This window comes from Acromyrmex echinatior, chromosome 1, assembly GCF_024713525.1.
Source record: "Acromyrmex echinatior isolate Ae372 chromosome 1, ASM2471352v2, whole genome shotgun sequence".
Classification (NCBI taxonomy): Eukaryota; Metazoa; Arthropoda; class Insecta; order Hymenoptera; family Formicidae; genus Acromyrmex; species Acromyrmex echinatior.
Window position 1 is genome coordinate 4912184 of NC_141852.1, and position 18248 is coordinate 4930431.

Genomic DNA, 18248 nt, shown 5'->3' on the forward strand with positions numbered 1-18248 from the left:
CTTAAATATTTTTTTTATTTAAATTTATTTTTAGTCCTAATATTTATATGTTTCGAATAAACGAGTATAGAGAATAAACGACATTTATTCGTAATATTAATAAAATTATTATTATTATTATTATTATTATTGATTGATAATTATTCATATTAATATCTATAAGTCAATTTTATTAATATTATGGTCTCTTCGCGACGCATTTGTGTTTCGCGCATCGTAAAGTGCTTGAGTTACAAAAGCGTAAAATCTTATGCTTATTGCTGACGATTAGTCGGCAGCAATCGGCAGCAGTCGGCAGCAAAAAGGAGTATTTCTCCTTGTTGTCGATTTCTGGCATATGAAGCCATGTTGGCCAGGAGCAATGAAAAGTGAGTTCAATCTGGCCAGAAGAAAGAAGAGTATACGAAGGTTGATGTGTATAATTAGTTAAACAAATTTGTTTTCCCAATGTATAAAGATAAATTGAATATTCGGGAGGGTAATTTGCTCGCAAATTGCGAGTTCTTATATTTTTTTTGAAATGTTGCTTATTTAAAATACAAAAATAATCAACAACAGGGTTAATGAGAGTCAGCGCAAATAATTAAGCGAAAATTTTGTAGACTTTTTTAATCTGCAAAATTTACGTATGGTTATCCGTGTTAACTCTCATTAGCCCTGTTGTTTGTTAATTTTTTTTTTGTATTTTAAAGATTGAAAGTCTGTTAATAATTACTGTTTATTACTTATTTATTATTATTATGATCGTGATTAGGTCATTCCGCTGAATTTATCAGCATACAATAGAAGACGGTTAGGCATTAGGCTGCATTCAGTAGAAAAAGCAGTTTTGCAACTGTTGTAAAATTCTTCAATATGATTGATTTATACATTTAAATCCATAAGGAACCAAAGTAAAAATCTATTGTTTTAAAGAATTTTTTATTATAATTGAAAAGCTACTTTGATGAATGCAACCATTAACTTATTACATATATTCGCGATGTTATTGCATACTTATGAAGTAGGTAATGCAAGTAGCAATACACGAGTGGAGATAGGTGTACCTGAATAAGCATAAATAAATAAAAATGCGGATAGGTAGAACAATAAGTATGGATAGGGACTATATAGGTAGGACGATAAATATAAACAGGTAGGAATTAACACATCAGTTAAATATAAGACACAGAGTTAAATATAAAAATTTTAAATTAATTTTAAGTTTTATTTAATCAGACTGTATGCGATTAAAAGTAACACGGAACAGTAAAAGTTATAACACTTATATAAAAAAATGTTATAAACAAAATATGCAAGTGTAAGAAAGAGATAGAAGTTTGTAAATAAATATATTATAAACTTCTATCCTTCCTGACACTTTTATATTTTGTTTATAACGTTCTTTATATAAGTTTTACAGCTTATTCGTATAATTTTTGACCCCGGTCTCTCCTATTAGCATCCCGTTCTAATTATCAAATATGAAAATAAATCAAATTAATTCCAAATTTTATTGATTTTTCAGCTACCTTGAAATTAAACTTTTTTGTAAAATTTTGTACGTCCAAATTATGTAACGCGTTAATATTGTAATAAATTTTATTGTAAATAAATGTATACATAATAATATTAAGTACATATATAATATAAAGTTTATGTAAACTATATCCAAATAAATGTCATCATACTTATTTTTATAACTTGCCCAACGATACTAATAAAATGTACATTCACTAAAATACATATATCTATATTAAATATCTATTCAATGTAGATAGCATTTATCTTGTTATAGTAAACCAAATTGTTGCGTAATTGATGTAAATTACGAAAACGACGATACATATAATAACAAAATTATTTATTGACCTAATAAGTTTGATAAATCTGATAGGTTGAAATTTTAATATTTATTCCTGTTCCTAATCTTTGATATACTTGTATTGTGCGCAGGCCCTTACAGTCAAACGATAGAAGAATGCTCAACTGTAATTGGTTGGTTCTTACATTTTGATCTAAACCCTAGATAGAAACTAGGCCATACATACACACATACGTGCGATCTGTGACCACGTGACAGGCAATACTTCTAACTTTTCCCGCAAGGCGCGATGGCACTAAAATCATATCTGTCGGATTTTCCACAGGTTTTCCTACACTGTGTTTCGAGTTCATTTTTTTCGTGACTGATCGCTTGAGTTTGATCTTTTTATTATTTCGTGATAGGGGCTATCATACGTATTGTGTCGTGAGAGAGGACGCACGTCTTGCTTCACTTCGGATGTTGTATCGCCTCATTTTTTGAAAAGCGTTTTCGGCTTTGACTGTGCAACTGCGTTAGATTATTTGTTTCGATTGCATTATTATTTCCCCACCGGTTCGAGGGGACCGGTATTCTGATTTCATTTTATTTGCGATTCTGGTCGGAATCGCCGTCATTTTTGCGGCATGGTCATTAATTTTGAAGAAAAAGAAGAAGCTATTGTGCATCATAAGGCCTGTTCTTTTTAACTAAACTTTTGCACCAGTTCAACTTTCTTTTCTCTTTAGGAGGAAAAAAGAGGAAAAAAGATAAACTGGTGCAAAAGTTCAGCCCAAAAGAATACGCCTATGAGTAGAGTTTCAATGACCGCGTCCAATCGGAGGAAGAGCAGTTTGCCACTTTCTCCTTCAGAGGCTCTATCGGGATTCCAGTCGGTATTGGGGGGGTTTTCGAACGCAGGTTGCAGAGTCGGCAGAGTGCCCCCGAGCCCCCGAGAGATAGTCGGAGAAAAATGGCAGCGTTTATGAAGGCTGTGCAGACTAAAACGAGCATGAATGGCATAACAAAATTATTCACAAATTTATCTTTGACCTCAAGTGTTATTGAGTCTCCTAAACGTGCATTTCTTCGCAGGTTTGTTTTCCTCTCGAATTGCGTCACTTATATTTTGTGACATTTCGTACTATCTACCGGTGCTCCCTGATCCACAATACACATTTATAGTTTTTTCTTGGTTTAAAAGAAATATTAAAAATACTTTCACCGTCTAATGTAAATATTTAATTTTTTTAACATATAAAAACTTTTTGTTAAGTGATTTTTTTATCATTTGACATACATAAAATGAGATTAAGGTTATATCACATCATGTTAGGTTATATCACCTCATACCTGATGTTAAACATGAATTTGTTGATAATAAATGAAATTTTTATGTGACACAAATAAAACTGGTACAAATAGATGTGCTTGATGTTAAGTTCTGCTTTAACTCTCCGGAGCTGATAGTGGATCTATCCATTTAATATTTTTTTATACGAGTTGTCATTTTGATTTCTTGTATTAATAACTTTTAATTCACATAAATGAGTCTTACACAAATTCAACTTCAGCAATTATATTACAGATTTTAACATTCGGAGGGTTAAAAAATAGAATGAAAGTTGAAGGTTTTAGATTTTTTATCTTTTAATATGTTTTCTTTATAAATGCAGTACACCTACTTTGCACTGTGCATTTATACATCTTACATCAGAACGCCGTGATTTAATGGAATTTTTTGATGATCCAAAAAATTGGGGAAAGAATGAGGTACGAGTTGGTCGATCTTGGAAAAAGGATGAATTGAGATTGAAAAGCAATTCGGATCTCCACAAATTATGGTAAAACTTGCATATTCTGAGTTGTGTTTGTTGAATTTTAGATGCTAGTGACTTACAGATTTATTACTTACAATTTAAACTTGTAGGTTTGTCTTATTGAAGGAACGTAATATGCTTATGACTATGGAAGAAGCTTGCAAGAATGCAGATGAGATCTTTCCAAATCCTGAACGTTTGGACAAAGTTCAAGACAGTATGAGTAATTTGGAGTCAATCGTTCGCGAAAGAAACAGAGCATATCATTTGCTCGAGATAGGGGAGACAGGAGAGCGTCCTGGAAAATTTGTTTATAATTGCTTAGGTATAAGATCTATATCATTTATATATAATAACTTTCTATGTATATATTTAAAATTAAAAATGTTCATTAAAAAAATTACAATAGAAAATTACATAGACAAAGAAAATAAAATAATATTAGCTCTATTATCTCTTTGTAGGTATAAGGTTTTATTATCAAATGGCTCAGTATTCTATTCCAAAGTTTATAAATACGAGATGGTATAAGACACATTTATTTGGCTTCGGTGGATATGCAACTCGCAAGTTTCTACGCTTGTATAGAGAGCAACTGTGGAATAAGAAACGCAAATCAAGAACGTACGTAGAAATAATCTTTGCTATTTGCTTAATACATACACATACGATATGATATATCTCTCAATTTATTTCCATTAAAAAAAAACTTTCAGACGTAACAGAAATCGTGTTGCAATGTTAATCAGAAAATTCCCGAATCTGGATCTGGAAACTGTAAAAGAACAGTTTCCGGATGTTGATGTAGAAAAGGTAAAAACATCCAAAAGAGCAAGAGGCCATACTGTACCTGTATAGGTGCAATTCTGTTAATGCAAATTATTAAATGTTTGTTAATATATTTGTGAGATACTCGATCGCTAATACAGTATACAAATATATAAGTTTATATATGTAGTATTTTTTTAATCATGTCTTATAGTTTACATTTCAAAACATTTTAAATTAATTATATACAATAATCATATAAGTAGTTTGTATGTGATGTAAAACAAAATATAAATAGTTCGATCAAATTTTCTTTATATATTTTTATTAATTTTCTATTCATCATAAATTATGTATAGATCTAAAAATAATATTTTATCTAATAAAACTGTTAGTGAATTATGTAACTACAATAATAAAAATTATATTATCGGAAATTTTTAGAATCTCTTAAATAGTGCATAAAATATGTACTCTAGAAAGAATTAAGAATATGACACATAAGAATAAAAAAGTATATAATAAAATATAAGATTAAAAAAAAGTCTACTGTTATTGAAACTTGTATAAATTATGAATTTAAAGATGCTTCATTCTCTTTCTTTCTGAAAATATATTATTATATAATACATTTCCAAATATGAAATGTAGAAAGACGAAAACAAAAATAAAAATTATTCAATGAAATTTTTCTTTATATACTTTTATTAATTTTCTATTTATCATAACTTGCATCATAACTTGGTTGTGTACGGTGATACAGAATTTGTGTGTGTGAAAGGTGTACGGATGTAATATTTAAAACATGCTGGCTGTAACTTGTAGAAAATTTAATTCCGCATACTTTTCACACAGCATTAACATATAAAACCAATTTCATCTTCGCGCAGTACTTATTTGTTTAATTTACATAAATCTGGATCATAGGATCTCTCATGAACTTAACAACATTGACATTTATTACTTAATAGTGTATCACAATCACGTACGAAGCTACATGAAATAATGCTGCACTAGAAGTCAAATATTTATTCACAAAAATATTCGGAATGCATCTGTTCATGTAGCTTTGGTAACATAAGATTATAACTTAAAAGATCGTAACAAATATCTTATGCCCAACGATATTAATGTATATTATAGATAGTAGTATTATTATATCACAAATAAAATTTATTTTCATATACAGCTTTTCTTATATATTGTTTCTCTCTCATGTCGTATTAAGTATATGTAAAACTTAATAATTTTTGAAGCATAAATTATTTATAATCAGTTTGATATAATCTTTGTGTAACTTTAATTTGCTATTATTTCATAAAATAATTATTAAAAAATTTTAATATATGCTTGATGCAACATAAGTTGATACAACCTATATTTGAACTAACTTAATATAAACCTAATATTACATCATATTAAATTAAATTAATACATAATGCATATAATACAATTATTGTACTCGTATTGCACTTGTACATTTAAAAAATTAATAGATACAAATAAAATTTTACAATTTTAAGACTACATATCACAAGGTGATACATAGAAAGTTTTGATACTAAAAGTAAAATTAATTTATAATTATAAATAGCAGTAGGAATGTTAAATTATACATAAATTTCAAAAGTAATTTATAAAGTATTATTATTCTTTGTCAAAGCTGCTTTAAATGATTCTGAATTTTATAATATCATCTTAGATGAGAGATATCTACTTTAATATCTACTTTAATATCAATCGTGCGTATTCAAATGCATACTGGTTCGTCTCTTCAAATATATGTGAATATATAGACATTCATATAGTAATCAATAATGTCTCACAGTTATCATTATATTACATTCTCTGCATATTATTATAAATTAATAATAGCTTATTATGGTGGCTTACGCTACAAGAAAGATAATGCACCATTTTGCGATTTCCTAAATAGTATCTATATGTTTGAGGCAACTTATTATGCAAGGTAATGCTCAATCTCTCATCAACATCGCAATATAGCGAGAATATGCTGCGCATATATTTGTATCTTGAAATTAGAAATATTACGTATATTATGCCATAAATTAGTCCAAATAAGGACATCTGCGATTCTACTTATAAGCCACAAAATAACACCGATTGTTCTAGTTCCAAGTGACAGATATATGGCACTTAATTTTTGCAACAGAAGCAAAGATTTGTATTATGTCATATAAGCGATTTATATCTCTTTGGTATACGATATATTAATGTTTGAATTTTTTTGAATTCATAGTTACCTAGATATTCGCATGCGTTGTTACGAGAGTTTTGCTTTATGTTTTATTTTATGAGTCTCTTTTATGGCAATATGATAAAATAATTTCTCAAATGACGGTGTATATATTGTCCATCGGTAAATTTTCCATTTATTCTAAAGCTGGTGGCAGCAAGTACCGCCAAGCGTGTTCCAAATCTCTGCTGGCATCCGAGCAACGTCGCTGCAATTTATCCTCCGGTGGAAGTGTTGCCATAGGAAACTCACCCTTAAAAATTTAGAGATTATATTAGCATTTGTATTTAATATTACAATTACAAAGACTAGCCACGAGCGATTTTGACAAAATCCTACAAAAAAGAAATATACTATATATCTTTCTCGTAGAATTTTGATAAAATCGTTCATAAATTCAGTTATAAGATCTCTAATTATAATATGTTGCTTGTGTTATATCTTACCAAGTTTGCATCGGTCCACAATGTTTCCAAGACCTCTTTAAAAGCACAAAGCTCAATATAATTTGTGAAGTATATAACCCAATCGCCACTACTTTCATGTACCTCTCGACACGCGAATTCCTATAAATATATGATAATAAACTTCATTGGAAAATTCCAATTAGCGACAAAACATAGAATTAACAACTCTATGCATATATTTTATTTTTGACAAATACATATTTACCAAAATACACCACGATTGCTGTAGCAACGGCACCCTGAACGTTGCTAGATCCTTAATGGAAGCGCACGAGAGCGTTTGGCCTCTCTGCGTACCAGGATGAATCTCTTTCATTGCCACTAGGTGTTTCGTGGTCGTGATAAGACTGCAAGGTAACGGCTCTTTTTTTTCCGTATCAAACAGACCTGATGCACTTTGAACGAAGCTCTGTAACCATTCGGAAGCTACGTATTCGTCCGGAGCAGCAAATTGATATGACTTGTTGGGCTTTAACAGTATTTCAAAGGTATGTGGTCGATGAGAATTGGGAATTCTCCTGCAGCCTTGGCATAAGCCGCCTTTTAACGGTATAGCACGTTTGGGAAGCCGCTGATTCGAATCCGTGAACATGTAAACCACTCCACCTTTCAGTACAAAATATCCGGCCTCCCAGGGATGTGTGGGTGCATTCGGATGCAAATGTTGGTAAGTATGTGGCCGAAACATCAGATCACCTTCTTTCATCGGTCCACATGGTGTACTAGGCGGTGACATGTGTTCGTCTTCCATATAAATAAGGCTGTAATGTTCTATTTTCTCATCCTATAAAGATAATAAAAGAATTAAAAATAGATCTTGTAATATAACAGATATCGATATATAAAATGTCTGCAATTGGAGAAATAATATGAAATAAATATTACACTAATATTTCTTTTTAGAACTTTTTAGAACTTATAGCCACTAAATAAAAATACAAAATATTTTATTGCTATCTTCAATTCATTGCTATCAAAATATTTTATTGTTATCTTATTTATAAGATAACAAATGAATTTTTTTTAATGTGACTCTCGATTGATATATTTATTTCTAATCTATTTTGAGAGCTTATAAATTTTTTCAAGAAACACAATTACTTTATTATAATCTCTAAATATACGCACTGGATGCACAGCTGTGTCAGTGAGAATTAAATTCCTCAGAATGTGCATATCTTCGTAATTCAATTCTTTAACAGCAGGAAGCCTCGGTTTCGTCGGCGATCGTCTCATGGCCATCTCTAAGTGACTGATTAATTCTGAGGTAGTTTGTGAGCTGCCGGTGGAGAATAGATATTGCATTTCGCAATCGGCGTTGGAAATTAAAATACTTTGTGCATTTGGGCCGATCTATAAAAAACAAATTATTTAATTTAAGTTTATTAATTTTAGCGAAATACATCAAGATAAAGAAGTATGTAAATAAGATTGTACATAAAAAACGATAAATAAGTTACAAGAAATATAAGTATAATTATTTAAATATTTCTTACCATAATAACATCTAGCTCATTATAAGGAATAACGAATTGATTACTGTAAGAATGGTCCATTTTTGAGCTAGTTAAGTATAGCGTCTTGTCCGTCAATAACGCGATCATAGGCTTGCTTTCGCCGTTTGTCATATACGAACTTCGCACTTTGTATACTTTATATAACTCCTCCGTTTTGTCACGATAGATATGTCTCTTGAAAAGTTCACGCAACTTTAGGCTTACTTTCTCACCGCTAAATTCCTGTTTCTCGGCAGCCACGTTCTCTTGGATCTCTCTATCGAGATTATCGTTAAAATCTTTGAAAGAATCATAGCTCATCTTAATTCCTTTGATATATAAAGTATTTGCCTTTGGCGGTTTCTTGTTCTTCTTAATTTCGAACTTTCTCTCAGTAATCGATTTCAGAAATCTGCTCAGTAACGACGTCTTTGACGGTGCCTGACGCAAAGGCGGCGCCAAAAGTTTACTACTATTCTCGCCCGTTAGTATCGCTGTCATATTGCGCTTCTTCGACGGTGAGACTAAGTGTCGACTATTCCTGCGTTCCTCCAACTCGGAGGATGTTGTTACACTATCCGCATCCGACCAATCATTCGAATTCGCATATTTCTTCGGAGTCAATGATTGTGGCATTTCCAGCTTGGATGGTGGATCTTCAACAATGTTACCGCATGCCTTTTCGACAATATAGGCTTCCTGGGCCTCATTCTCTCCCAATTCTATTTCCATCTTAGGCCTCAAACTCTTGCCTGGATCCTCTTGACCTTCTGGCGCTCCGCGCTCTAATAACGATAAATTACAGTTGCACCTATAATTGCGTTGACATGGTATATCAATGCACAATTTTGACAATTCCTGCTTATCAGTTCCATCACCGTCAAACGCACTTGACGATGACGATGAGAAACAGTCTGAGTAGCAATCCGAGTGCACATTTCTGCCAACATTTTCATTCTTCTGAATATACGGCGAATCTCCATGCGCGCACCAACTGTACCTGCCTTTCTGAGCGTCCCTCTTTAAAACGGAACTAGGTAGCAAGAAACTCATGGAGAAATCGGCAAAATTCTCGTCATCTTCCAGTTTCATCGTTTTCAGTATGTCTTCGTGAAAGCTGACTCGTTTCTTGCTTTCGCCTCGCTTTTTTTTACGCTGCCTACGTTGTACTATGCCCTCTGAACTGGAGGAAGATAGAATGCTGGCGTCGGTCATATTGATCGTATTCAGGATCCCATAAGGTGCATCCATGTTGTCACAGTCAGAGATTGTCATACTCAGCTCTAATAGATTCGTATCATTATTGATTAAATAAGAATTACGAGGATCTATATTCTTTTTAAAGCTATAAGCAGGACTTTCACTGTAATAAGTGCTTCTCTTATTAAAGTCCTTTATGCCATTATCAATTTTGTTTGTTTTATCCAATTTGGTTTCATCCAGACTCTTACTATAGAAATCGTAGTCTTTAAGAGTCTCTAAACTGGAGCAATTCATTTCATTATCATCCATTTTTCGCGTTACGTTCTGGTTAACTATATCATTTTTTGTCATCATAACAGTCTGAAATTTAGTAATCGCCGGTGATTGCGTTGGCGTTTTTCCATCCTCACTAGAGTCACTAGATCCAAAATTCTTATTGTCCTCCATGCGATTGTTGATAATCGTCTTGTACCTATTATTCCGGTATTTAGGAATATCATCCATTGAATAATCCTCCTGTTAAAGTTGACATATTCTGATATATTATTCGAAGAACATAGAGATTTTTTTTGTACGGTTTTGACCATATCTATATCTTACCTCTTTGTAACTGCTTCCATCAGTTTCATTTGCAATGTCCATGTCACTATCAAACGCGACGCCACTGTCTCCCGGAGAAGCTAGGCTCGATGAAACGCTAGAAGATCTTAGATGCAATGATAAGACTGTTCCCGATGGATTTACACTCATAGGCCTTTGTGGCATGTAGTTGCAGATATCCAAATATGTCACATCCTATACAATTTTTATATATAACACAATATTGCTTTATTACACAGTGTATCACAACATTATTGACTACAACACAATCTAAATTCCGATAATTTTATATAAATATCCTTTTTTTTAATAACATGTTTGCAGAAATTTTCCATGAATAAGCAAACTGAGCGATATGTAGTCCATACGAAATAAAATATGTATTCGCAAATAAAATGATAATCTCTTGCCCCTTGCAGCTTTATATATAACAATCTATCAAACTGTTTATACATGTGTGATTCTTGTTATGTGATTGATGTTATTCATTAGTATGATAAGTGTAACCAGGGGGTGATATTGGTATCTGCTTAAGGATAAATAGAATAAAAATTACACGGTGTACTGAACGTTGAACAGAGAAGAAGAAAGTTGATTCGGTTCTGCATAAAAGTGTTATTGCTTGCTAAATGTTTTGTAAACTATTTATAATTTATTATTTATTACATCGATTTAACATACCAATTGCAATGTGAAGGACACGTTTTCCAGACCAGCAAGAAGATTAATCAATTGATTGGTCTTATCAGCATCTCTCACGAGTGCATGTGGAAAGTACTGTTTTTTCAACGTCTTCGTGTCCCGCAATAAACAAGCCAGATAACTCTCAAAACTGCCTTCGCTTAGAGTATGATAAAGCCATGCTCGACCTGTGTAATATGAACAATTCAAGAATATTAATAAAGAAAATATTAAAATATATTTACGTTTAGATGTATTTTTATACATAAATAAATGTGCACTTTCAAATAAAGATGCTTAAAGTCCTATAATTTACAGAAATTTTTCTAAGATAATAAAATATAATTATATTTTGCTTATATAATACAAAGATACACGATTTAATAGCAAAAATACAAATCGTTATTTTTCAATATTTCCTTTGACAAGACTTCAAAGCATACCTTTTCCTATAGAAGTTAGTACACTTTGGAGCGCGTGTATGACCACGACTGTGTCCTGATGACTAAGTTCTCTAGCAGTACCCCAATATCCATGTCGCTCTACACGTAATCCATGGCGTAATGCACGATCCAGCCAATAGACCAACCAGGAATCGCCGTCCAAGACCACGGTACCGTAGAGACTTTGGGCATAAACCTGCTCGAGACATATTACTCTCATTAATACAGAAATGTGTGTGCAACAAAATAAATGTATTAAATCAAAGCACAAAGAAATATGACTGTAACGTAATGAATCTCAATGTTTTCAATATATAATAAAATTTAGATACACAAAGTCTTGTTCTTTTCTAGCTGAGTTAGTTTTCATTCGTTGTATACACCTAAAATAAAGATACAAGTTTTAATGCAGTCTAGACAAAAAACAAGCCTATAAAGTCTCATCTTACAAAGCAAACTTTTGACAGTGAAAAGCAAAGGGTTATTTACACGAAGTGTGAAATACACTTTTACATCATGCTTTTATTTTCGAACGAGTTTTTATTTCACACTCATTTTTAGCCAACACCATTCGCCTCACTTTTACTGACACAATCCAGAAGTGATCCAAAACTGTAGTGTCAATTTTAGATCTGTTCTTTTTATTGGCGTTTTGCACGAATAGAAGAATAAAATAAGTGCGCGATCAATAATCACGGAGTGAAAAGGACACATGACAAAAGAAAGCTTCAGGTAAAAAGGACAGAGCTTTTATCAGCTGTTCCATACACAACGCACATCCGCGCGAGACTGTCAATGAAATGTCAGCGCAGCCCATTGGTTTCAGTGAAAGTGACTCACTTCTCGGTAACGTCGTGGTCTCGTTGTTACAGACAGAAAAAAACGTAACCAATGAGGCTTGTCGCACGTTTCTTTATCAGAGAAAAATTTTGCGTTTACTTAAAAATACAAAGGTGCGACGTTGGAAGATCGAGGAGTGCTCACACGTTGCGACTCGTTTTCTCTCTGTATGCGAACGTTCGATTTGGAGCCGCTGCGTCGCGATTAACTCACGAGCAGGTCGCGACGTCACAACGACACGCATATACATATACTGAACAATATATATGTATACATACATACGCCGAAACAACTTTTCAAGGAGCGCGTGTGTCGCCTTTTTTTTTTGCTTTTTTTTCTACTTCTTTTTCTAGAAAGATAATTTTGTAAAGATATGGAAATATGACATACATTTTCCGAGCATGTGAGGCTACTCCGACTTTTTCTCCCTTTTCACACAATGAGAGAAACGATCAAAACAAAATAATTAATTAATTAAATAATTAATTTCATTTCTCCGTTTTGATCACTTAAGGAGCCTAGAATTTTTATTCACGAGCTCTTCTTTTTTTCATGGATCATTGAGTAACTTTCAACAGATTCTCCGAACAATTTTTTGTCTCGTTTTTGTTGCACTTTCTAAAATAACAAAAATCCATTCATTCCATGCTAAATTTCTACATAAATTTTTAATCAAATCGGAATAGAACTGAATGGGTCCCAAAAATCTCAGATCGGAGAAGATTGTTATAGAAATAATTGCGGTGTGCGTGCCTTATTTCGGACTGTCCGTCACGACTAAATGATTCATAAGAAAGCCTATGTAAAAACATCACGTGCGACAAGCAGTTATAGCGATACATGTAACGAATACATTGTGACACGACTGGCATTTTGCAAATCGCTCCTATTTCGAAATCTTGATTTCCAATTCCAGATTAACTTGAATCTTGATTTGATTCATTCTTATCTTTTTCTAATTTTTAAAACTAGAAGAAGATAAGTAAGTTAAACAGCTGAGATTCAGTTAACCTATATTGATAAAAAATAAAGAAAATCATTTCTAGCAATTCAAATTAATGATATCTTGATTTAATCTACACTTTATTTTGTTTTATTCTTAGAACTAAGAGAAGATAAAAATTAGACAAGTTAAACAGAGATTAAAGTTAACTCTCAGTACATATGATTGGGTTATTCATATCGTTTACGTAATTACATTTTTTTTTAAATACTAGAAACACCTGGCTAAATAATGATCTTTATTCTTTTCTGTTTTTAAATACACAATTTTACAAATCCTTTCTAAAGACGTCAAAGTATATGTAAGAATTATTTAATAATTTTTATATATTTGTGTTGAAAATTAATCTGGAAATCGAATGCCTCATGTGTGGTGTATAATAAAAGATCGGAAAATCATGTACTAATACATACGATTGGATCATTCGTGTCATACACATTTCTTTTCTTCAAAAAACTAGGCGTATCATTTAATGAGTTATAACATTTATTACAATTTTTTAAAATACATAATCTTATAAATACTTTCTAAAGTATATATAAGAGTCATTTAATACTTTTTGTATACTTGTGAAAGTGTTGAAAATTAATTTGAAACACAAATGACCTATAGAAGACCGGAAAATTATTATATATATTAAGAATTGACACATTGACAGAAATTGACATCTGGGTATCAATCATAAAACTTTTCTTTCTAAGATGAAAAGTGAAAAGTGAAAAATTTCTTCAATGGTAAAAATTTTCACTTTTCACTTTCCATTCTAGGGATAAAATTTCATAATTGATTTGAAAATATATTTGAAAATTGCAAACCGATATAATTAAACATCAACAAGATCTAATCTTGTGCCATAAAATAATCTCCGTTTATCCTTCTGACGACGGAAATACAACGACTGGCACTAGGTCAAGAATGACAGACCGGTGCAACATCGCCGAGTATAGACTTTGATGCCGTAGTCACGCGAAAGTGTTTTCTATAGCTGTCTCACGACCACGAGACTGACGAGACCACAATTGACATAATAAGACACACTTCTCGCGTCTATAAGCATCCAAGATCGAACTCGTCGAGATTATATGCAACAATAATCCCGGATTTCTCTGCTATTTTTCTCCACGTAATGTTCAAGGCATACGACTATCATTAACTACTATCAGTTTGATCAGCGTTCTTAAATGCAGGAGGTACCCATACTTTCAAGAGAAGAGGGGAAAGGCACGTAAGGAGCTGTACAAATCATTGCACAATTTCACGAAGCTTGTGCATCGCATGCGGCAACAGTAGTAGCAAGCAGACATGTATACACATATAGAAAGGCGGCCTTGGCGGGCCGGGTGTTCGACGACAATCAGTCGTTTGACGGCTCACCAGTTTGACGGCCTTCGTGAGTTCCTGTAGGATCCGACCCTTGGAGAGGACCTTGTCGGTGCAGAGATCCATATCTTCGCGGCCTGACGACGGCATCTCGTCGTCACGCGCACTTACATGATCCACGTCGCACCAACGTAAAAACGGCTGATACGTGCCGCGTAAAACGGTGTCGAAAGTACGACGGAACAAGCCGGGCCAAGCGGCGGCACCCACGACGCGGATGCTGATGTCGCACGGCTGACAAGTCGCGCTGCTGTCGTCGACGCGGACAGCTTCGTCGCGGAACGTGCTCATTGATTTTAGCGGAGCGCAAGTCACCCGCGATTTTCAAGCTGCGACTGACTTGGACTGACTGCTCGACAGGACGTTCCCGGCGTCTTTATGTCGACGTTTCTTCCTCTGCCTCCTCCACGAATGTCTCCAGCAGTTCAGTCTCTATCTTTTAAGATAAACAGTGGAAACATTCTTCCTCCTTTCATTCTTGCTCTTCTTGTTTTCTTTTCTATTTTCGAATAGCTTTAGCAAGAATTACCAAATCAAAGGAATATAAGCCCTGAAAAATTGAAGAGAATTATAATATAATATAATTCTTTTTATGCCATGTTTATAAGATTATTTGGACAATTTCTTATATTTTATTGATATGATACTTTTTGTTTACAAACGATTTTCTTTTATACTACGTTTAAATTCTCAATTCATATACACATTTAAATTTTATAATATTTTTATTGATAGTATCAAGTACTATTCTGATTAAGTAAATTCTGCATCGATTTGATTTGTTGATAAAGAATGGCAAATCAAATTCGTATGAATGTCACTTTGTAATTTATTTTTATTTATAAATTTTTATTTAAAAAATAAATAAATAATATGCTAAAAATGTGATATTATTACACACTTTTATGAAGGAACAACTACGTAATTACATATTAACATGCTAATTAATCTGTATCGGTAACATTCGACTTTTAGTCGAACTTTTAGTTATTATTAATAATCATTTCGCGTGTTTTTTTTTTGCTAAAAAAACAGTTTCATCATTTAACACAATAATTAATCCGACGTCATCAAATGATTAACTTTAATAATTTCAGTTTTTATAGTTCTGCAATTTTTTAAAAAATTGTCATATCAAAATGACGAAAATTTGATTGTGCTGAAAACTCGAAAGAAAATTAACGCAGTTCTTTTTACATGTAAAAGATTATTTAGATCTCCAACTCTTTACGATTTACTTACATAATATTTTTGTTGATTATGTGGACCATTACTTTTTCAGCTTAAAGATGTTTGAGTTCTGAATTCATTATATATTTAACATTAATTTTTGTAATAGTTTATTGGTATTGTCGAATAACATATATGAATGTTGCAACGATATAATTTAAGAATTATAATAGCATTGTGACGAATCGACAACGAATGAATGTTACCCCGTATAATTAAAAAATAATAATAATAATAAAACTATGCTAAATAATATTTACACGTACTTTCTATGAGAGAAATAACTTTGTTGATTGACGCAATAATTATTCCGACAACCGTATCGTATCAAATGATTAATTACATTTATTCCATAATTCTACAACTTTAAAAAAATTGCCATATCAAAACGATGAAAGTTCGATTGTGCTAAAAATCCTCAACTTCGTATGTTTTATTTACATTACATATTTATTAACTATATATTACAGTATATGGACTATTCTTGTGAATTCAAAGGTGCGCTTAACTTCTTTAAGTTTTGAATTCAAATAATTAACATTCATTTATTTTTACAATATTTCGTTAGTATTATCAAATGCAATATTATTTAATTTAAGGATTAATAGCATCTAATGAATCAACAATGAATAAATGTTAATCTGTAGTTCGTGTAGTTTATAAAGAAAATTAAAAAACAAATGCTAGATGAATAATATTTACATGTATCTTTTGTGAAACAAACAATTTTGTTGATTAACGCGATAATTAATCCTCGGTCACATTTAAATTTCTTAATCGCTTGTGTTGTTTATTGACAGTTAATTTATAATGTTTGTTAAGACTTATCTTCATTCTATAGGCGAAGCTATTCAAAAATAAAAGATGATGGTTTGTTTAATTATATCCATATCAATATTGCTGTCGACGAGAGAGAATCCTGCAATCCACAGAATTTCGATTAAATTCCGCGAGTTTAATTTTAAATACGTCACTTTAACTCAAATGGCAAGGCTAGCTAGATGCTTATAGACTCTATAAAAACTGCAGTAAATACAATAAGGGAGATCAACGAAAAATTTCTTTGCTCGCAAAAGAGAGGAATAATTGCAAAAATACAGTAAATTTTCCTTTGAAAAAGATCGCACGACAAAAAAGAAGTTGGAACAGAAAAAGGATGTATTTGTTTTCGTTTCATATCTCAAATTATTAAATATTGTACTTGCGGCGATCCCATCGACAGACGTTAAAAGTGAAAATTTAGATCGTTCGTTTAATTTCTGCGCTACAGATAGCGCCACGTTTCGCATAAAACGCTGAAGGTTGACTTGTTTGATCTTTTTATCAATAAATAAATAAAAACACTGGAAATAAAATGGTTATATAGAAAATTTGAAGAGAAAAGATCTATATTTTACATTATTTTTTTGTATCTCACTTTTTTTGTTTACTATATTTTATGATAATTTAAGAGAATAATTGTAAACAAAAGAGAATTCGACGAGATTGATAGGCTGAAAGAGAATAGCGATTTATTATAAAATTAATCTCGGTAATTTATCAAAATGTGGGAGAAGCACGATTTACTGTACCGCATTTTCTCGATTTAAATATTCGGGAGGTACACGATGAAAAATGTACATTGATTCATTCGCTGGCGTGATTTATTCATCGCTATCCGGTACACTGTCCCAGCTGGTTAAAGTACGAGTTTTCATCGAGTATCAAGTTGCAATTTCAATTTCAATTCAATTTCGATCAGCGTTCGACATTCCTTTTACCACAGAATATTATTTCTTCTTCTTTTATCCCCAACGAAAATTTATATCTAGAAGTTTTATTACAGAGACTGATGTAAGAATTGTAAGCACAATTATAGACGTAATAAGTATGGACTAAACATTCCTTATGAAGTAATTACTTATGTAAAAAAAAATCAAGTGACTATTTCCGAATTAATGTTGACATAACATTGGTTATAACGTTGACTGCTGAAGATGAGTTAATTTGTAGATTTATTGATAGATACTATAGGTAAAAAATATCGGTGCAAATTAATTAATATCATTTGGTATTTATATATTACTCTGTTGATGTTAATATTAATACCAACATGATGAATTCATACCATCACAGTATGGATTTAACACCATGGATTTTAAATCCATGATGATATAAATACCACAGGTTCTAAATCTATACCATGTTAGTGGATATCAACACAATGAGAGTTATATATATATATATACACATATAGGATGAATCAGAGTCGTTGAATCAGCTTTTTACGCTATAAGA

The 18248-nt window shown here is 32.0% G+C and overlaps 2 protein-coding genes across 2 annotated transcripts; one reads left to right on the forward strand and one right to left on the reverse strand.

Annotated features, from left to right (window-relative positions):
- The first annotated feature begins 2175 nt into the window (after positions 1-2175).
- mRpL47 (mitochondrial ribosomal protein L47) lies at positions 2176-4808 on the forward strand. Its single transcript, XM_011058407.2, has 5 exons — positions 2176-2878; positions 3460-3627; positions 3714-3928; positions 4068-4227; positions 4320-4808. Exons 1-5 carry the CDS (start codon positions 2757-2759, stop codon positions 4459-4461), a joined length of 807 nt encoding a protein of 268 aa, XP_011056709.1. The 5' UTR covers positions 2176-2756; the 3' UTR covers positions 4462-4808.
- Positions 4809-5058: 250 nt separating this feature from the next.
- prd1 (pleckstrin homology domain-containing protein pruning defect 1) lies at positions 5059-15049 on the reverse strand. The gene is made up of 9 exons (XM_011058406.2): positions 14736-15049; positions 11519-11714; positions 11076-11263; positions 10395-10589; positions 8592-10310; positions 8224-8448; positions 7301-7879; positions 7075-7194; positions 5059-6881 (listed from the first exon to the last, which is right to left on the reverse strand). Exons 1-9 carry the CDS (start codon positions 15030-15032, stop codon positions 6765-6767), a joined length of 3636 nt encoding a protein of 1211 aa, XP_011056708.1. The 5' UTR covers positions 15033-15049; the 3' UTR covers positions 5059-6764.
- Between the last annotated feature and the right edge of the window lie 3199 nt (positions 15050-18248).

Excerpts from the sequence above, each read along its gene's own strand:
- mRpL47 (XM_011058407.2), top strand. The coding sequence starts at position 2,757 with ATGGCAGCGTTTATGAAGGCTGTGCAGACTAAAACGAGCATGAATGGC. Across the intron at positions 2,879-3,459 it reads AAACGTGCATTTCTTCGCAG|TACACCTACTTTGCACTGTG; the intron begins GTTTGTTTTCCT and ends TTATAAATGCAG. Across the intron at positions 4,228-4,319 it reads AAGAAACGCAAATCAAGAAC|ACGTAACAGAAATCGTGTTG; the intron begins GTACGTAGAAAT and ends AAAAACTTTCAG.
- prd1 (XM_011058406.2), bottom strand. The coding sequence starts at position 15,032 with ATGAGCACGTTCCGCGACGAAGCTGTCCGCGTCGACGACAGCAGCGCG. Across the intron at positions 8,449-8,591 it reads ATGAGCTAGATGTTATTATG|ATCGGCCCAAATGCACAAAG; the intron begins GTAAGAAATATT and ends TGTTTTTTATAG. Across the intron at positions 7,880-8,223 it reads CTGACACAGCTGTGCATCCA|GATGAGAAAATAGAACATTA; the intron begins GTGCGTATATTT and ends TTATCTTTATAG.